A 21502-nucleotide genomic window follows, 5' to 3' on the forward strand; every position below is an offset into this window, starting at 1 on the left:
TGAGAGTTTGCTTGTAGCCTTTACAGACAGGCCGACAACTGGGTGCCCAAGATGAGCAAGCTAAACTCTCACCGTTAGGTACAGTCTCTCTACATCAAAGGTGATTCAGATCCAAGAAGCAGAACAACAGAATCACCACTGTACCCAAACAGGTACACAGCGGGGAGCAACAGCCACCTGTCTCCTGTGCCAGCACAAATGCTCCATTATATAAGGGGAAAACATCCCTCAGAAAATCTTCGTATGTATGATATAGTGTTGCCCTTACCTATAAGTCCCCCTTGCACATGGTAGCAGGTTTTATGCATCTTCCCCATGAATAACTCCAGTCCAATGATGGCATAGATAATAATGACAAACAGCACCAGCAGGGCAATATGCAACAAAGGGACCATGGCCTTGATAATTGAATTTAAAACCACCTGGAGACCTGCAGAGAGAACAGAAGGAAGCACTTATCAGCAAGAGAACAAAATTTAGAGGCTATAAATTGCATAATAATAAGTTGTTTTTATTTCATTCCTCCTCACCTGAACTCATTATCTTGATCATGTAAAGACGTACATTTACAGATCACCTCCCTCCAGAAGATCCCCAACATTTCACAAATTTACCATTGCAGCCTGGATTGCAGACTAAAGTAAAACAGGTATTACCTCACCTGTCACTGAAATACCACCACCCTGGAGAGGGAATCCATTAGCTATTTTGCCTGTTCTTGAAAACCTAAGCTGATCCCCAGACAGTACTGTGGACAGTTAAAACACGGAAAAAACAAAGAACAACCAGGACTGAGGCAGGACAAGAACACTGAGACACGCAAGAGAGCAACTGCGGGGGTACCACAGAGCTGCACTCAGAGCATGGGAAGAGACGGTGAAGTGAAGTCGTGTCCCTACTCTGATCCTGGGTTCTTCCAGAGGTCAAGCCTGTCTCAGGCAGAGCCTGAGCTGCTGAAGGACACAAAACCCATACTGACTGAGAGCTCTGGGCCCTCTTAGGATCTCCCTGCACTTCAGATCCGCCTCACCTTACTTCAGTCTGAACAGAGGGAGAGTCAGAACCAGCAATGTTGGCTTTGCCCCAAGATTTAGGGATCACTCTATAACAGAGGTTGTCCAGGTCCCCAGAAAGGGGTATAAACAAAATACTGTTACATGGCTGTTGTTAAGGCATGAGACTGGTATAAGTCCTAATCATGAGTGAGCCACACATTTCCAGAATGGCCCGGGAAAGGTGACTTGTAGCCAAGTTTGCTGAAGCACTAAGCAGCTGTACCTTCAGATGCAGTTAACTCAAGCTGCAGATTCATGGGCCTCTCTCTGTCTCCTCCTCCTCATTTGTAAAACCAGAATAACAAAGCCAGCCTTATAAGCCTTTAGTAAGGATTTGCATTTACAAAGGTCTTAAAGTTATTATCACCGGTGGCAGTGATGGCACCCACTGTCACTGGCAAGTTATTAATGTTGGAAGTATTGAGAGACCTCTAGAACTGTGTAGTCTACAAATAGCCAGATCAGAACAATTATGAGCTCATCATTTTGCAATGACTGAGAGCCAGAAGCCATTAATGTCTCCTGCAAATGCTGTCATCTCCTCAGAGAAGTTGATATTAGCTGTGATTTTCGAAAATGTGATTCATGAGTTGTAAACGTCTGTTATATATCTGCCAAGAGTTTGTGATAACTATTAATGTTTAAAACGTATCATCCAAGATCTTAGATTTTCATTTTTATTACTTTTTTTAAATTAATTTAAATACTTTCTAATAAGGATGACACATCTCTTGACAAGCATTTTCACTCATAGGCAATCCACTTGTCAATTCCCAGCTAAGGCTGAGACTTTGCGTTTGGTCCCCAGCCATGATGGAATGCAGCAGAAGCAATCAAAGGTGACATCAGCTGCCAGGCCAGCAAGATCATTCACTGCCTGCTAGTAATGCAAAGCTGGCTACTCGCATCCCTCCAGTCAGAACAATTTTTTAGGTGTCTGCAGTCCATTCAGTTATCCGTTAATGGTTCATTCTACTATCCAAAGGGAGTGATATTCAGCATGAAACTTTCTGGCTTTCACAAAGAGATCCTTACATGAAGTACAATACTGACAGGATCAAAACTCATCCTATACAAGAGTGGGATGTTCCGCTCACTCAGTTACCTCTAGGTACTTAACTCTGGATAAGCAATGTCTCTGGCGAAAAAATATTGCCATGATTACATGAAGCATTCAACCTTTGTGGCACTTTCTCTAACCTCTGTGCAGTTATCTCTTTGTCCAGCCTGGAGCTGAGGAGCAGCTGAGGGAACTGGTGTTGTTTAGGCTGGAGAAAGGGAGACTGAAGGGAGACCTTATCGCGCTCTACAGCTACCTGAAAGGAGGTTGTAGCGAGGTGGGTGTCGGTCTCTTCTCCCAAGTAACAAGCGATAGGACAAGAGGAAATGGCCTCAAGTTGCACCAGGGAAGGCTTAGATTGGATATTAGGAAAAAGTTCTTCACGGAAAGGATTGTCAAGTGTTGGAACAGGCTGCCCAGGGAAGTGGTTGAGTCACCATCCATGGAGGTATTTAAAAGCCGTGTAGATGTGGCGCTTAGGGACATGGTTTAGTGGTGGACTTGGCAGTGCTAGGTTAATGGTTGGACTCTGTGATCTTAAAGGTCTTTTCCAATCTAAGTGATTCTATTCTATGATTTTCCCCTAGATGCTCACCTCATTCAGTCTACTAATTCTAAATATATACAAAATGAATTGCAGTCCATATCAGCATCACTCCAATACTTTACAGCAATCGAGAATGTAACATTCACCAGAAAATTAAAACACTGTCCCACCTTCTCCCAAACAATGTGCAACACAAGGAAGTTAAAAGACTACAGATGGCTATGAACCTGAAAAAAACCCACAAACTTTGCAGATTGAAATATTTATAGCTTCAGATAAATCTATACAAAACCAAATAAAAGCCTCCATCATTTTCAGTGATTTTAGGAGCCTTGTTAATCCAAAATGTAACCAAGATTACAAGGTCAAGAGTTCTAATACCAGGTCTTATGTAATTTACCCTTAATTATTACTAATTTATTTAATATTCATCATAGGATATACCCAGTGCTCTTGAGAGGGTAGTGAGGACAGACACAATGATGAACAAAAAGCTCTCTCATTTTAAATGTAGCTTCATTATCACCCACACCATGAAAGTGCTTCTGTGTTCTACAGATGTCCAGAGAAGATAATATCTGCACAAACCAATGCCCTTTGTGTTAACAAAGCAGTGCTTGTGAAATCAAAGGCTTGCACCATAAACATGAGATGACAAGGTGTTTAGACAGTCAAGGGGAACACGTACCACCAGAAGATTTACAGGACCTTCAGCTAGCTTAATTAAAGAAAAGCTTCCCGAGGATAATAAACCAACTTTGAAGAAGAGATGAGCTGCTGAGTACTGTTAGCATGAATTGATGTGTGTGCTGTGCAGTACCCTGTTAGGGCAGTCTGTTTTTAAATCCAGATGATTCCACTAATTAGCAAGCTTACATACATCACCATTAAAATATTCAGAGAGTTTTTAAAAGTTTAAAACTGCTAACTATGCAGCAACTTTAGAAATGTCCTCTCAGAAGATGTGACAAATGCTACTTGTAGAAGGGCAAGGGGTGTATGCATATCACCATGCAACCCACATTGCTGTCAAGCCTATTGCTGCAATATAGCTGCTGCCAGTAAGTTACTTTATTATTCTCAGTTCAGGCAGCCACTTGCAACATGAGTAGCTGTTGCAAGGAATTGCATGAGGAACCACACCTGGACAATCAGAAAGGTTGGTGTAGTAGCAAGCGAGGAGAACAGGGAGAGCAGATAAAGAAGGATTAAAGGACTGGTGGAGAGCCATAGGTAGGTAGGACAAACAGAGACACATTCTTAATAAAAACCACATGCTTCAAAACACATCAAATCTGTGTTCTGAAACCTGAGAGGTGCAGATCAGTGTCTGTGGATGATCAGATGCATTTCTGATCAGGGTAAATCAAGGCGAATCATACCCTTGCGTGCAAATACAAAGCCTTTTCTAATCAACGGTGAGAAATTCTACACGATTTTACATGCTCCTTCCCTGTGCAGAGGATGAAAAGGCAGTTGAAGTTATAAAAAAATGACTTCTCTGTCCCAACTCATACATGCTTTTAATCTTTGCACACTGCGACACACAGATATCACCCAACATGGGTGTTCACAATACAGGGGCAACACAGTCCCACTTGCCTGTTGCTCTCTCTAATACACCATTGCACATATTCGGCATTTTCTCCCTTGTGGAGGTAAGGCTTGCACTCCTAGCAATAAGGTGTGCAGCTTATAATCATGATTAAATCAGAATGCCTGGTGACCTGATCAGACTGAAAAGCTGGCCTCTGGATTTCAAGTAGGTGATGCCAATAACTGCCTTCCCACAACAGAGTGAAAAGCTGTATTTTTACACTGCTTTACAGAGGCTGGAAATGCCATTGTTGGCCAACCATAAACGCAGAGTCCTGAACTTATGTCCTGGCAAGTAAATATAAAAATAAATAGTTTTCAAATATTTGGCATTCTAAATGTACTTATTCATGTGGAAGCTCTCTCCACGTGCTAGACACTCTACAGACATCTGTGAAGGCACAGCATCTGCCTTGAGGAGCTCACTCCAGGCTGGACACAGAGATAACTGCACAGAGGTTAGAGAAAGTGCCACAAAAGGGATTGTTTGCAGTTTTTCAGCCCGCGCTTTTCTTCTGTAAATAATTGAAGATCTTAAACAGCTCTTAGTATTTATTTTAAAAGCACTTCAGTTTACCTTTAAAAAAAACCCTCTTGGCTGCGTTCTGTTGGCTGACATTGACTCCATAAATGTTTCAGTAAGCAAAACACATTAATGTCATTGCCTGGGCTCACAGAATTTAGCATTTATTTACACTGATAAAACATTTTAAATATTTATTACATGTGAACAACATTGCTTTTTATACCAGGTCAAGCCCTTTTCAGCCTCTAGAGGACTGCATCGAGCCAAAGGTTTAGGGCACAACTGGGGAGTAGAGGGAATAGGGAAGAGAGAAGGAAAAGAGCTTATACAAAGCAACATTGACCTTTCTCAAAGCTACAGGAAATACACTGTTAGGGATGCTGCAGGTGTTTTAGAGCTATTATATGATGCTGTATTTTTCTCTCAGGAAGACAATCATGAGAGGGTCTGGTTGCTGTCTCATCAATTCAGGCAGTTATTGAAGAACGTGCTTATCTCTAAGCATGTAAGTGTCCGCACCTAAAGCAACGGGATTACCTACATATCCCATTGTGTATTTACAAGCTTTTTTGGATTTTGACCAATGCTCAGCAAGATGGCACAAAAAGAAATGTGCACCGGACCCAGCTGCAAAAATGCACTTGGCATTGTTGTGCTGTGGAACATATCCAAGGAAACTAATGGTAGGTTGGTCTCAGAAAAAACATTTGGGCCTTTCCAAGCACAGCTCTATCTCACATTTTCACGTCTTCAATTTTGGATCAAACTTGGTTTGCTGGACAGGGTGATTTCCTATTCTAATCGTGTTAGTAGTCCAGATCTTCAGAGAAAGCATATCCCAAGTCTACTCCTTCATTGGTTTTGCAGGGCTATATTTTGCCTACACCATGGCGTTGCCTGAACCAGGAGTGTGAGCAGGCACAATCTCACACAAATGACCTTCTGGGAACGCGCAGGAATAAAAGGGAAAGGAGAGGACTTTCAACTCCATCCATACCTCCCCCTGCCTCCTGATACATACATACACACACACACACACAGAGATTTTTGTACTTAAGCCAGTGCCAAGGATGTGGGAGGTAATTATTTTTCTGCTAATATAGTTGAGAAGAAAACTACTACTTTCTGCAAACAAGGAGGAAGCAGAGGAGGATTTGTGACTCAGCACAGTGCCTGAGTCAGATCACTTCTGGGAACCACTCTTAAGTGGTAGAGTTTATGCACCATCCCCAGCCACGAGCTAGGCCTACCCACAAATCATGGTTATTTCTAATGATACACTAGCAGGCTACCACTACGGTTATCTCTATTTCCAAAGCACAAGCAATATAACCAGTAATATTCCCCAAAGTGGATGTTTATCGTTTAATAAACATAGGCATTGGCTAAGAAAATGGAAAAACATTAAATATTCATAAATATAAAAGGTTTTATACCAATTTTAAAGGAAGCCTGGAAAATGACAGACATTTTTATCACAAAATGGTCCACAGTCATGGCAAGATATCTTAGATAAGTACATCTGCAATGATTTGTGAGGGAAAACATTGAGGACTTTCTTCACCAGTGTTGCAAATGGAACTCATATGGCACAGTTCAGTTAAGGACAGCTGTACAGTAACAATTCGGGGAGGTAGTCCTTTACTGTCTTGCTGGAGTCTCAAAATATTAGTGGCAGATTGCTAGATAAAGCAAATTCTGTGGGTGTAGTGCAGCATTCTTGGGGCTGCAGATGTCATTTCTATTTCAAGAATAATAGAGTAGGTCTTGGAATAGGAAGGAAAGACACAACACAGGACAGAAAACTAGCTGAAGTGAAAAGAAAGAAAAACTAGGAAAAACACTTTTCAAGCTGAACAATGACTATTTTGGAGTAGGTAATGCCATTTAAACATATATGAACATACAATTTAAAACCATGCGCTGGAATGAACAGAAAAAGAAAGTTTTGGCATCTGCTCCCAGTGTTCTCATTCCTCTATTTTCAAACCGAAATACACACACGCACACAAAAGGAGATTCATACAAATGGGCATGTGTATGCGAACACAATTGTTTTATATTTGTCAAGTCTTGCAATACCACTCTTGCCTCATCCTTTGAGGTGAAAAAGGAACAGCAGAACAAAAACAAAAGCCACAACAAACCCCAGCTCTTTCTCTGGATTCTTTTCTCTTGGGAAGCAATTCATCTTCAGTATTCTCTGCTTGTCAGAGTGACCTAACTTAGACAGCCAAACAATACAGCTTGCCCTCAGCATGGTGGCCACACAGCCCCAGCTTTTGGCTGCCTGAGGAGGATGGTTGGATAAATGTACACACTGCCTTAGGCTCTTTGCCTCTCTGCTGGAAGAAACCTCTACTACCACTCATAGAAGCATCCCTCTCCCCTCCTGAGGGGCTTTAACCTTTTTTAATAGTTTTTGTTCAAAGTATGTAAGTGTTCATTTTCTTATAAAGTTGCTTGCTGATAGGAGATGTTGCTCATCTTTCCAGTCTCAACACATTAGGTAGATCCTACAAGCTCAACTTTATTCTCCAGCCATTTGATCCTAGCTCGGTTCAGCTGAGGATGAGGTCCAGGCAAGATCTACAGACTTTCAATGTAAAAAAACCATAAAGGTGTAGCGTCCCTCCCATGCAGCTACCTGCATAGAGAGAAGGAGCATGGAGAGAAAAGTGGCAACTAATTGCCTACTGAAAATTGCACATTACAGAAAAAAGACGATTTTGATCAAAAACACAAATGAAGTTCAGTAAGTTAACTTTGAGGCTGTTTTGAACAAGGACCACAGTGTGCTGTAAAGTAGTCTTATGATGAGAGGGGCGAGGATGAGGTCAAGTAGTCACTGCCAGACAGGGATTCCTAAAAATGGCCTGAAAGTAAGGCAGGTAAAGGGCATGTAGGAGCCTTGGTAGTTCCTAGGCTGGCAAGGATCAGCTGTCACACTTTCCCAGGAAATAGCTTTGATTTTATGCTGACAGGATGATCATGGACTCTCTGAGAAAACGGTTCTTGGGCTTACTGTAAATATTTTATCTATACTTAAATCTCTGTGAAGGATCACAAATAGGAAGAACTTTTATTTGCTCCTCTCCCTACAGAGCTATGCAAAACCAAAGAGTCTGGCCAGAAGGCTGCACCAGTTCTCAGTGACATGATCCATCACACTCCACTTTTTTTAATTTCTTCTTGCTCAAGCACAGCTGTGACAGAGAACAGTCTTTCAAGCTCCAGTACAGGAGCAAATTTTTGGTCTAGTTCTGTGCCACTGGATTCAGTCAGAAAACTTGTATAGGACTGTGTCAAAATGCTGTACTGCCGTTAGCCTGGTCAAGTGAGCATAACCCTCCCCCCCCCCCCCCCCCCACCAAAAAAAGGAGGTCCAAAAAAAAGAGCTGCTTAAGAATGCCAAATGCTGTTTGTACACAGCTCTGAGGAATGACTACACACATTACTGTGTCCTAAGGATGCAGCTTTTGAAACAAGGAACTATGGACACCTGTAACTGCTAAAGCATCATGGTAACAGAAATGGGCTCAAAGCACTTGGGTCTCAATTGTGAGTATACCAGTATTTAAGTGGAGAACTAATGACTGTTGGGTTACAAATGCCTTTGTATAGTTGCCAAAATCTCAGGGTCATGAACAGCGCTATTTTTAACTGTTTATTCTCATAGCTCCCCAGGTAAGTGGACATTAGCCCCTTTTGTTCGTTGCTAAATAATCCTTTCTGTCTTATCAATAATAGTCTTTTAGCTGTCTGAGCTCCTTCTCCTGATGCCCTAACTTATCACTTGTGAACAGGTTTAGAAAAGCTAGCAAGGTAACAAATGTTAACAGGGATCCTGCAAATGTAAAAGTGTATCCAGGGATGTTAATATTACAGTCTTGTAATACTTGGAGAAAAATATATTGATGACAAAAATTTATCTTCTTGCAGGTTAAATGCTCCAAGCCTGTCAGAACTGGCATACCATGAGCTACACTAAGTTTTACCTTCTCATGATAGAAAAAGTGCAACAAAATACTGGATAAACCCTCAAACTTTCTCTTTAGATGGCTATCTATGTAGAAGTGCAGCATCGTATATGACAAACACAGGCTATATAGCCCTGGAGAAGAAAACCCACTCCAGCTCTTAACTTTGGATAGTGCTTAATGGGCATAGTTGGGATGAAGCTCTGGAGAGACAAAGCATGACATTTTCCAAATTGCTGCCATACAGTGTTTTCAGAAGTATTTTGAGAACCTAAAAATAGAAAGTTACCTGATTAGGTAACGAAAGGATTTATGCGAACCGCACAATGCGTGATCACTGCTGTGCTACTGTCTTGATGCACACGTGGGATTTGTTTTCTCTTTTTAAACTACTAAAATAGATGTTAATGAAGATGCATGGTACAATGCCAAAATCCTTGAAAAGACATGGCCAGACAAATCTGAACAACTTTTGTTTCAGTTTTAAGAAGAGAGTTTGGATTTTGGGACTCATCTGTTCAGTGGTTAATCAGTCCCACCTCAGAATCCCTAAAACTCCAGCTTTTTTTCTTTTCCACACTAGTAAGATTGTTGCTTTTGATCTTTATAAATCTGATTAGACTTAAAACTCTGCTTGTAGGCATCAGATAATAAAATAGCTTTAGGGGAAAAAATGCCGTCTGATATAATAAGCAAAACCTCCTTTAGCTCACTAGGTAGCTCCAGTATGTTTGGACAGAAAAATTAGTGGTTGCAGTTTTCACAAAGATGTATTTATCAGACAAAAGAATGGTACTTTATTGATATTTACTTTCTTCGGAACTTTCTTTACGATTTGCACAATTCAAAAGATTTTTGTACAGACTGTGTATGTATTGCTGGAATGCATTGGAACTAAACATTTATTTATTTTGAATTTCCTTTTACATATAATAAGCTGTCAAGAGGGAATCATAAGGCTGTCCCCTGCTGCAAACTGAACAGCTAAATTAAATTCTTTACAGATACAGAAATCTACAAATATAAATCTGAATGGAATTTGCCCCCCTCCAAAGTAAAGATTTTAAGTGAAATAACGATATCAACACTGGAATGTGAAAAGCAAAAGATGGGCTAAATCTTGAGTTTAAATTTTCACTTATATTGTGAGGGCAAGGGTGAGACTCAACCCTAAATTCTTTCATTGGGTCCTGTTTATACTAAACAACAGAACTGTTAGATTTAAAACAGACCTTTGTAAAGCTTGTGTGTATGGATACATAGACCATTTGATTTCTGACCAAGACATCAAACCTGATTAAAAGGAACTTTATCTTTTGGTAATTTCCAATACATATTAAAAACAAATGTACAGCAACAACGTAAGAGAAAATGTCAATTGTAGAAATGTGCTGAACAACAAGGAACAGCAGTTATTGCAGAAAAAAAATCACTAAACCCAACAGCCAATGCAAAACAAGACAGAAATGTCAGCCAGGCTGCTAGTTTAATGTGTTAACAGTAATATGAAAGAAAATGAACCAACAGATTATATTTCTAAGATACACGGCATTTGCTATGTCCCAGTTCTCACACCAGGTGTGTACTACTGCCTTCAAAAAGGAGAGCCCTCTGCAAGAATGGTATCTGATTGAAAGATGAGACACTTGAAGAAAATTTAGGGAGGAGGTTTTGTAATCTGATAATGCAATTGAATTTCTATAGATCTTTCCACTCCTAAAGAAAACAAAATTTAGTAAGCTTTATGAAAAAAGTGACAAAAATAAAATTTTTGTAGTTTGTTCTATTTCTTTTATTCCATAAGCTACTTTCTGTCAAAAATGCTTCTGATGTAAAAACGTTGAGCAGCTTTAGCATTACTGAAGTTGAAAAAAAAAGATTCTTTGCAGAGGGCTAGCAGATGTTTTCTGAATTGTGATTGATGTGGCAGGGCAAACCAGAAAAAGATAATCGAAAACTGAAAAAATAAGAGGCATAGCTTTTCAGACAACTCAGAAGAAATAGTTGCAACAAAGGGCAAAACACATATGTGATAGGTTATTGTTACATGTGTTAAACAGGAACTGGATTGGCTTCTGGGAAAAAGGGAGATTAAGAAAGATTTCTGATCTCCTTCCCTTTTCTCTGGCAGAAAGAGAACTTCGATAAAATGTTAAGAGACTGGGCAGGTTAGGTGGGCTGTAATTCGCCTTTAGTCAATACTTCTCCATGATCAGAAAAACAAATAATTTGTTCCATCAGTGAACATCTTAAGCATAGAAAAGTTTATTAGTTGTTCATACCAGCCAATATTCCTGTGTTCTCAACTAGCACAGTAATATCAAGCAGACGTAACTCAGAAGGCAGTAGCTGATTCTGGAGAAGCTAGATTAAAGAGAAGAGGGAAGGTCTCCAATAGATTTATGCAGCCACTGAAATTTTTAAATATATTTCCTCAGATTTGCCTCCTCTCAGTTCAGTGTGCTTTGGTTTTTTTCCTCCTATAACACTTGTACAAGATGCAATATTATGACAAATTCAGATCATCACTGAAAAAAATAATTTATCTGGAGACTAAACAGGAGACTTAAAATGTATTCATTGGTTGAGAGAACTCTCTGACTGGTCCGCTGCTCTGTGCTTTGCTGATATTTTGATAATGTTTTGTGAAAATCACAACAATGACCACAAGCATCTAACAATCCTTTTGGAAGGCCGGGACAAAGAGAATTAATTCAAACAATGCTAGAGTCACAGAGCATCCACGTACCGCCTTGTGTCCTGAACAAAACACTCTTCTGTGAACTCTCTTGTGTCCCACTTCCAAGACAAATGCTACCCAGCGTGTGTTAGTCACCTCTCTGAGAGAGGATGAGAAAGCTTCAGGCATGTTAAAAAGTCCCAACAGTCCAGTAACAAATTAATAGATGTACATTCACTTTAGGGAAAATGAACAAAGGACTTCAAATCATTCCTTACAAGATCTTTAATAAGCAACATGAAATTTAGCCAACTGGAATCAAAGTATGAAATGACATTTGATGTAAGCTTGGGACAACATCAGATGCAGTAGAGAAGTCATCTGGGAGAGAATGTAAGAAGAAAACCAGGTAGATCATACCCTTATTGTTTTCATCTGGAAGAGCAGTATCTTCCCTCGCCCATCATGGAGACGGCAACAGCCAGCAATTACAGGTGAGCAACTGGGAACCAAACACACTCCTGCTGATACCAGTTAGCTACAATCTGTATGTATACTTCTGCACCTTTATGGTTCAGACAAAAGCATATCTAAACAACAACGCAAACTGTTCTTAGGAGACAGCAGGTGACATTCTTAGATTTTCAGATGCTTTAGGACAAGCACCTTGATGGCACTCAGAACCATGCCCTACGCCCATTCTGAATGAGAACTCTGGCCATCACTTGAAGAATGAAAAAAGGTGCTAGACAGAAAGTCTGACCCATCCAGAGCACTTCTGAAAAACCTCTTACTAAGGCAAGCTAGGATTTTTTGACTATCTCCACGTCTGCTCTTTGATGTCAGCGTGGGTTTTATCTTCTTCATTTGGAAGGGACTGCCTACACCCTGGTGTGGTCCCACACTATGGTATTGGGATTTTTTGTTTTGTTCTGTTGTGAAGACATGTTGAATAATCATGCCAACACACACAGTAATTGGTAGGATAAAGGCTGACACAGTTATTGGGTACATTTGTAGTTAGTGCTATTTTTAAGAGAGCTACATAGCCACGATCAAATAATAAATATTTCCCTGTTTTCATTGGCATTCCTTAAATATGAGAGAAATCTTTATTACAACAAGAAGTCTGTGCCTCTGTGAGTAATCTTCTTTACTAAGACAAACCCCTTTTTGCTACAGCGAGTTAACCTCTTCTGCCATAAATTACATCATTCTGCAGGTTGTACCACTCAAGGAAACATGCTTTAGGTCCTGATTGTGTAAGCCCTACTCACAGGAATGATCTTTACCTACGGGAGATGCTACACTGGAATCAAATTACTCCCTTGAGTAACGGTGACCTACGTAAATAAAGGACTTGCAAGCATGTGTAGAGTTTTAAGTTAACTATGAAGAAATAAGCTTAATGAGGACATTTGGTTCAGACTGTTCTCTCCTTTTTTCTCCACTCCCTCCCCATTTGTAATGAAAGCAAAACAAATTGGCCACTTGAGATTAAAAACAGCTAGGCAATGACATGGGAAAGGTGGTGCAACTTGTCCTCACACGGTGCTGTATGTGCTGGGGAGATGGTACAGATTGTTGAGAAGTCTTGTTCAAGAATGAAGGAGAACGTAAGAAATCTGCTTAAGAGCACATTTCCTACAGCTTTTAGAGCCCAAGAGAAAAGAAAGGAACTGGACTTGGCAAAAGCTGACATTATTAAATGCAACAACAACAAAGTTTAAGGCAGAATTGAGATTTGGAAGCCAAATTTTGCCCAAATGTATTTGCAGCAATTCCCTCTTGTCAATGACCTTTACTACTTAGGTTTGGTGGCAGTAAACTGCCAAGTATATTGTCTCCTCCAGCTTACTCTACTCTTTTGTACCTACACACAAACCTTTCACACTTTGGAAGCTTTGATCAGGCCACTTCTCCTATCTTCTCACACTGAAGGCAAGCCAGAATTCTCCACGGGTATGCTGTTTATACCATAACCTCACATGCATCAGAAGGGTAAATTTAAGCACCTAGCTCCACCAGTGACAGTGTATAAACGCAAACCATGTGCAAAACAGATGACTGTCAATTATACTTTGCCAGAAGCATACACATTTTTAAAAAAAAATTGTCTTCCTGACTGCCAGTTAGTATTTGCTTAAAACTTAAGACTTAATATGTGCTATCCAACATATAGAAACAGGCAATGGCTCACATTTCTTTGCCGTATTCCAAAAATGCATGGTTCTCAAAAGAGATGTCATTTTGGATTTCTTGAATTCTCTGTGTTTATTACCTCAATTACATTATTTCCTCAACTATATAAAGTTGTGTTAATTTTCTTGGGCTGTGCAGAAAACAATGAGAAATTACAGTGGAAAATTTTGATTGTGCACTAAAAAAAGATAAATCCCAAATGCCAGCCGAATAACTGCATTGGGTGTGTTGATTTCAATGGTTGCAAAATGAAATCACTGCAATAGATTGAGCTGCCTTGTCTCAGTGGCTGGGAAGGGCATCGCAAGCCCAAGCAGGAGGGCAATCACAGGCCAGACAGTCAGGTGCCAGGGGTGGAATAAGGCGAATGTCACTGCTGCACACTGAGATACAGAAAGAACTAACAACATGTAGAGTTGCTCTAGGTCCTATCCTCACCCTCCAGTAAAGTGGTTTGGCACACCCAAGTTGACATGATGCTACAAATGAGAAGAGTGAATTTACTCTGGGAGAGGGCATTTGCGGGTAGTTAATATCATTTCATTCTCCCTGCTTTGTACAGTACAGGCAGACGTACGGTTTCAGGAGCAGTGTGCCTGCAGCAGGAACTGGGCGCTCTGCATGGTGCTTGATCCTTATTTACTGGCCTAGCCTTCTCCACACGCCAGACAGAGTGGCTTCGAGGATGCTTCAATTACACCTGAGTTCAATTTGGCCTCTAGACAAATTCAGCTTTACAAGGATTACACACGAGAGAAAACTTTATGTCTGTTCCCCCCTGGTTAGGTACACTACCTCCAAATCAGGTGTAGCTGAAGACTATGTCTTCAGTATAGTACCAGTTTCTAGCTCACAGCACTAAAAGGCCTTCTGATAGGCAACAAGCATCAAAACTCCATTTTTTATAAATCATTCAAGAGCAAATTCAGAGTCCTGGAATCAAACAGAAGATAGAGGATTTGCTTAGTCTTACGTTAGGAGGATTACCATGGTGAGTCGGACATGTCCCTACTGTCTTAAACTCTGTAAGTTACTCTATGTTTTGCTACAAAAGTCCCCTTGTATTTTTCTTTCAGTGGGGGCTATCTCTGGATTATGAGATCATACAGACAGAATTCCCCTATGATTTGAAATTATTAGATTAGATTATATTCCCCAAAAAAGGGGAGGGAAAAAAAAATATTGCCAGTCTTAGAGTTAAGAACAATCTTCATTGGAAAATGTAGACTATAGCCTAAACATCTTGTAAGCATTTGTAAGACTTTTTCTCTTACTTCTCCCAAAAAACTAACTGTAATTTAGTATGCACAATGTACTTAGGCAGCGTCCCACACAGACAAAACCTAGACAGAAAAAAATCCAGTCCAATCACCCCTGGGGTTTCCTTGCTTCACCTACGTGCAACAATATGGCAAATTAACAACAAACCTAGCTGGATGACTTTGCCAATCCAGCATCTCTCAAACAGGCAAAACTTTCCTCATGTATTACTGTTCTCATAGAGCCCTCAGGGGCTTTTTTACTTCTCATCTTCATTGCTCTATGTGGCGAATGTGGCATCATATATACACACCTGAATGGCTCAGATCCATCAGGACATTGCAAGTAAAGACAGGATACTTTCCTACATACTACAAAGTTCAAAGAAACAATCTGATTAATGCCAGGGAATTTGGATTAGAATGGAAGATGACTGTGGTAATGAGAAAACACTGCAATGAATATGGGGTAGAGAACATTGCTGGGACTGAGAAAGCATTGTAAGTTTTAATAGAGAAGAGCATTTCAGGGCAAATGAGGACTAACTGTAATGAGACAGACCAAAATCTAAAAACGTCTAAATTTTTCATTCACCTTGTCTGAAGGTGCCAAATTTTCACATGAACTCAGAGCAATCATGGACTTCAACAGCAGCATCATTCCGAAAAATTAGTTGCTCTAGTCAGTTATTTAAATACATGTAAGGGTAGCCATCTCTAGACATTCATGCATGAAAATTCTGGTCTTATTTCATTTTAATTAAAAAAATATACTCAGCCAGTTACACGCTGTTGTTTCACTGACAGAAAGACATTGCACTGTCATGAGGAGGGTCTGGCTTAGGTTCTTGTGCTCATACCCTCTGTCTCCCAGTTGTACGACTGTTGCATCTCCAGTAGACCATGTAAGTACTGGTGCTAGAGACCTACCTACACTGCCTTTGAGTAACTCTCCTGCTAGGAGACTCCAGTGAAGCTTGAACACATCACAGCCTTAGCTTTTTGTGGTTCTTTTTAAAAAAAAGAAAAGAAAAAACATGGCAAGTTTTTGTTCTAGTGGAACAGTCAAGTATTCTCCCTAGCTTTGGTAAGGATATCATGGTCTTCTGCCCACAGAAATCTGGGTGGTCAGCAGAGGATCTCATTGAAAATACAAGTATGGAGCACATCATCTACTCAAATTATATGGCTTTCAAGTTATCTAGAAGAGCTTATAAATTAAGTTTGGCAAATATCAGATAGGCAATAACTAGTGGCAACATGTAGGTACATGAAGACGAAGTACAACATAAAGAGGATGAGCAGAATGTATGAGGTGGTATAATTGAGCAGCGTGAATAAAGGTGATAGAAATGGAATTTAATAAGTTAAATGGGCGTGAGTTAGCATGCGTAGGAGTAACTGATTGCCCTTTCCAATAGTCAGGAGTGATTTTCTTTTTTAATTGGATCATGTCTCTCTATTGCCAAATTGGATGCTTCTTTTTGCCCTCCTCAAGCACAAAATGTTTAAAAAAAGTTTTAAAATATTTAATAATGTAAAATGGAGATAGAAGAGTAATCAACAGAAAACTCCTGACACAAAAGGGCTGACTTGATTCTGTCCCTAGAAAGCTTTGCAACGCTTTACTCCTGCCAAAGTAGATACTGGATAATAGTTTCCAAGACACTAAAGTGATTAAGTTTTGGTATACATGCTGATTTTGCACTTGTCTACTTATGTCTGTCAAGGGAATCCTTTTCCTTCTCTCTCCTTTCTCAAACCAATATATTGATCTTAATGCCACATTAAGATGGCTGCTCTAATGCACATGTGAAGTTTTTTTTACAAGAAGACTGCTTTGGTACACCAGCAGTAAAGTTATTTCAGCAACTGAAATAAAGTATGCACTAAAAGAATTATGTTAGTATGACAGTAACAGAATAGTTGAACAGTGAAGTCTGGCCTGTGTGTCAATGATATAAAGTGCTTATGTCTAATTTTCGAAAGTGACTTACCACTGTGAAACCTAAATCATCCATGTGCTGTTGAAAATATTCACCATTAATTTACAGGTTAATGCCAGGCTAAACAGACTGGGAGTGGATCATTTTTTCAGAAGCAGTAGGAATTTTTAAAAAGTTAGAAATAACAATAATAATAAAAAAGTGTTTCCTTAATTATCCTTTTTAAATTTTAGTTTGTTCACAAAACAACTGTCAGCACTGGGATGAGAGCTGTTGGAAATATCTAACCTACTGCTCTGCCATGCACCTCACACAGTCACAACAAAAACTGTACTTCTTACTCCAAAAAAAGTTTTCAAGAAAGGAACTCAAACTACCTTTTTTTTCTTTTTCTTTTTTTAAAAAAAAACCACAATCAATCCCTATTGCACTGCTTGGAAATGTGTAAATACTTAACACCAATTTTTGAAGCTGTAATGGGAACCCAAAGACATTAAATTCAGCGCCTTTGAAGGCTTCTCCCATGATGATACAATTGGTTTTGTGACATGGGTAAAAAAATGTCTGTCTCATCTTTTAAACAAAATGTCTATCTCCTTCCTTATGACAAGTGGTCTTGTGAATGTCCATGTAACTACAAAGAATAAAAGTATCATCTGTTCTCTTAAAGATTATGAAATATTTATGTGCCCACGACAGTCATCCAGATGTAGTCTTTAGGCTTTGTTGAATTCATGACCTCAAACCCTTTCCGTTTTAGGATGCACTAAAGTAATTTTGGGGCTGGGACAGTTCGATCCTAACAAAGATTGTCAAAGGTACCTTTGCTTGTCTGCCTGTGGGTGAATCAACTTCGCTTGCAGGTGAATCACTTGCTGTGCTGAACAGTCCCTCAATTCTTTGCTACACAGCTGAGACGTTTTCTGGCAAGAGACAGACAAGTCCCAGGAACTAAGCATGGATGGGACTTGGAGAAAAGGGATTCTCAGCTCTGAGGCTAACGTCCTCTATCCACCTAACTGAAGCTTTCAGATACCAGTGTTGTCCCAGGTGTCTAGAACTGGTAGCCACTATGAGACATAAAGAATTAGAAGCCACTTCTGAAAGTGTTAAACCTTGAACTTGTGCTTCAGTCTCTCCATCTGCAAAAAGCAGACAGTAGTAATTTACTTTAGAGGGCAATTCATATGTTTTTCCCCTACTTCTAATCATATTTATGTGGAAACTCTCTATATTCTGAAACAGGTCTTTAAAAGCTCAAACCTGAATACAAACGATGTCCCTCTTAAATTGGATTATTTCCTATGGATTGAGCCAGAGAGAAAAAAAATCCACGCAAAATCCTTTTAACTCAGAAAAAATGATTCCATGCTGCAAGCCAATCTCTCCACCTCAGACAACCTATTTCCCAACCCCAATCCTGAGAAGTTTAAGATTTGCATGCAAAAATTCACCACGTGCTTCATAAATTTGGTTTATAAGAATCATTGTGCTTTACACTTTTTTCTTCCCCAAATAGTGGTAGTTAGATGTGGACCTCAAGCCAACCAAGGTGTTGGGCTTTCCATGCAGAAGGCGGCTGTCAATGACCCAGCGGATACCCTTTTACTAATGAGATGCTACTTCCATACACTTACAGAGTCTGTTAAGTGAGAAGAAACTGCAGTGCATGTTACATTCATGTAATTTTAGGACAAATCTGTGTGGGTCATCTCCTTACAGTGGAAAAGTCTACTACATTTTGGAAGGGGCAGGAAGCAAAAGGCATTTTTTTATGGATAGCAAAACACAGCAAGTGCAATGTTAGTAACTCACCCACTGGTGTTTATAAAGTCTCAGGGACAGAACTTGAATGAGACCCAGAGATTTGACTTCTAAACCTCTGCACTAATTTATTAGGTAATAATGTAATCCTGTAATGTACTATTTATGGTTGGCTCAGGCAATCTTATCTAAAAGGCCTCATGAGAAAAGTTACACTCTAATACATATGAATGTGATAACATCTATCTAGGCTAATCAACAGGCATTTGTACAATTCAAAAATGCACAGTGAAGATTGAGGCTGTATTAGCTACAGACCTCAGGAGGCTTTCTAAAAGCCACACCAGCCCCAAAGAAGCCTGGTTCAATAAATATGTCCCTAGTCAGAACCATAAAGACTAATAGAGGATGTCTGTCAGGTCAAGTTAATGGTTTGCCTGCTTCACACTGGACTGGCATTTCATTGTCTAGACCAAATATTTGTTAGCATGCACCACGCTCCCTTGCTCTGTTCAGGTAGAAATTAAATACTTCTCCCGATGAGAAAACCCACCAGTGGACTACTAGATAGTCTACACTGGGAACAAGATCATATATGCATATGGGCATGAACTGTGTCAGATTTGGCTCCCTCAGCTTCCTCTAGTCCTCTAAGAGCACTAGTCAAGAGACTTGAACAGTAGTAACAAAACCCCTTTGTCTTGGGGAACACATGTGGCTCTCCAAAACAGCAAGACCTATAAGCACAGTTAAGCTCAGCCTATGTCAGAACAACTCTCAGAACACGTCCCAGCGTAAGCAGCATCTCACCAAGAACGCTCCAGTTCATAGATGTTTAAATTTGAGTACCTTCACCTTACCGTACAGTGGGCATGCAACTAGAAAGCGCCGAAAGACTTAGATCAGAGAAGGACTAGGGAAGAACAACAAAACCTTCATTTACAGCCAGGAATTAAGTGGGTGCCAGGGCAGACTAAAGACCACAGACAGAATACGCTTCATGAGACAAATCTGGCCAAAAGCAGAGCTGTGTTCTGCATGGACTGAAGGTATTGCATGGTACACAGTTGTCTGCATGAATCAACCCACTGCAGTAGTCCCTAACAGAGGTGGCATGAATAGCGGATGTTAGTTCTGTATCAGAGGGGGAGGTCCTTAGTTGCCTAGTAGACAATATTTACTTTTCAATATTTTCTACTCACCCACTGATGCCCGAAGTAACCCCAAGCCGGGCACAAGCTGAGGCCTTGCAGACAGGTTACCAAGCATGGCTTTTTGTGAGACCAAATAGTAGTGCTGTCAGTTGCCTCAGCATTTTTTGCTTTTCTCAGTGCTTCGGCTCCTCCCACAAAGACTCTCACCTTTCGTTTTAAAAGTTTCTACCCTTTACGGTTGTGGAGAAAAGCCTGCAAACATGGCTCTAATATAACCTAGTGGGTCAGAAAACACACCAAAGAAAAAGAACCTCACACTTTTTTTCCCCCTAACAAATAAATAATGATTTTTAAGCTGATCTCACAGAGTTTATGGTAACTTGACTCAAGGTTTTTGAATAACTAAGGTTAGAAGTACTTTAAGATATCAAACTAGCAAGCTCCCCAAATAAAAATAAACAAAGCTCTCTCCACAGCTGTTCTGGAGAAGATTAACTCCTTTCCTGCTAACTACATCTCTCATTGCTATAAACATGGAAAGCAATGACAGCTTTCAACAAACCCTCTCTCCAAAAGGCCAATAGGTCCCATCTATAACAAAGTCTCAAGCCAAATGATATGATCCTCCCACACTGTGATGTCCGTATTCCACCTCTGCAATAGAATTACCAGACTTCCAGTTACTCATACCTTCACTGTAAATAAGAAAATGGATGTTAGGCTATCAAAAGCTGTTTGAGGAATTTCTTAGAGCCATTACAAATAATTTAAGCAAATAAGACTAACAGAGAACATGACTGTGTCATTGCCCTATGTCCTGTTGGTTCTAAATTGTTCCCAGAGCTCTTGATCAGAACATCACATGCAAAGAAGAAAATGCAGTTTTAATGAAAAAGCTCCTCTCCCTCCAAAATCAACACAAATGACCATACAGCATTTCCATTAAGGTCACGTATTTATAATACCAACAATGCACTGTGACTTCACAATTATTTAAAGGATCTTTTGCTTGAAATAATGAAAATCTTGAATCTCCCACTTTCATTGTTTACAAAGGTTGCACAATCAGATTGACATACTACGAAACTTCCATTTCCCTTCAGCTCTGGTTTGGTCATCCTTCGATTAATATCACGTTTATCATGAATCTACATTGATTTGAAAGAAGGCCTCCCACACACACCAAAAATAATCTGCATCACGCTCCATCTTCAAAATTGTTATGCAAATTACTCCTGCCCGATGCCACACCACAGACATACATAAAAGAAAAACAATGACGTTACTTACTAGGAACTCCAGACACCAGCCGTAATGGACGCAATACTCGGAAAGCCCGCAGTGCTTTAACATCGAATCCGGCACCTTTTCCTCCTATTGAATTCCCCCCATCTGCTTTGGTTGCTTGTTCTAAAATTGCACTAAAAAGCCTGCAAAAAGAAAGAGGAAACAATCTGTAGGCAGACAGCAAGGCTTGGGCTAAACAGGAACAGAGATCATCATCATCATATCACCCAAACTATCTCACAGACCTGTGAAGAGTGTCACACATCTCAGTCGACATTCGCATATGGTGGAGGAGAGACAGACTCTTCCCATATGCAATAGCCTAATGGTTATGTCTATACCATTTGCGAAACACTTGTTTCTGGAGCAGACATAAACACGACATGCTCCTCCTTCAGCCTAATGGCTCCTTGCAGCCAGCTATAGACTACCCCAATGACCAGCCT

At 40.1% G+C, this 21502-nt stretch overlaps 1 protein-coding gene across 1 annotated transcript in view; it reads right to left on the reverse strand.

Moving 5' to 3' along the window:
- The window catches only part of CACNA1C (calcium channel, voltage-dependent, L type, alpha 1C subunit), a 422263-nt gene that overhangs the window by 177259 nt on the left and 223502 nt on the right, over positions 1–21502 (reverse strand). Inside the window, 2 exon segments of the mRNA XM_009332885.1 lie at positions 269–430; positions 21060–21199. Of these exon segments, the coding sequence (XP_009331160.1) occupies positions 269–430; positions 21060–21199 (302 nt within the window).

Source organism: Pygoscelis adeliae, unplaced genomic scaffold, assembly GCF_000699105.1.
Source record: "Pygoscelis adeliae isolate BGI_AS28 unplaced genomic scaffold, ASM69910v1 Scaffold38, whole genome shotgun sequence".
Lineage (NCBI taxonomy): Eukaryota > Metazoa > Chordata > Aves > Sphenisciformes > Spheniscidae > Pygoscelis > Pygoscelis adeliae.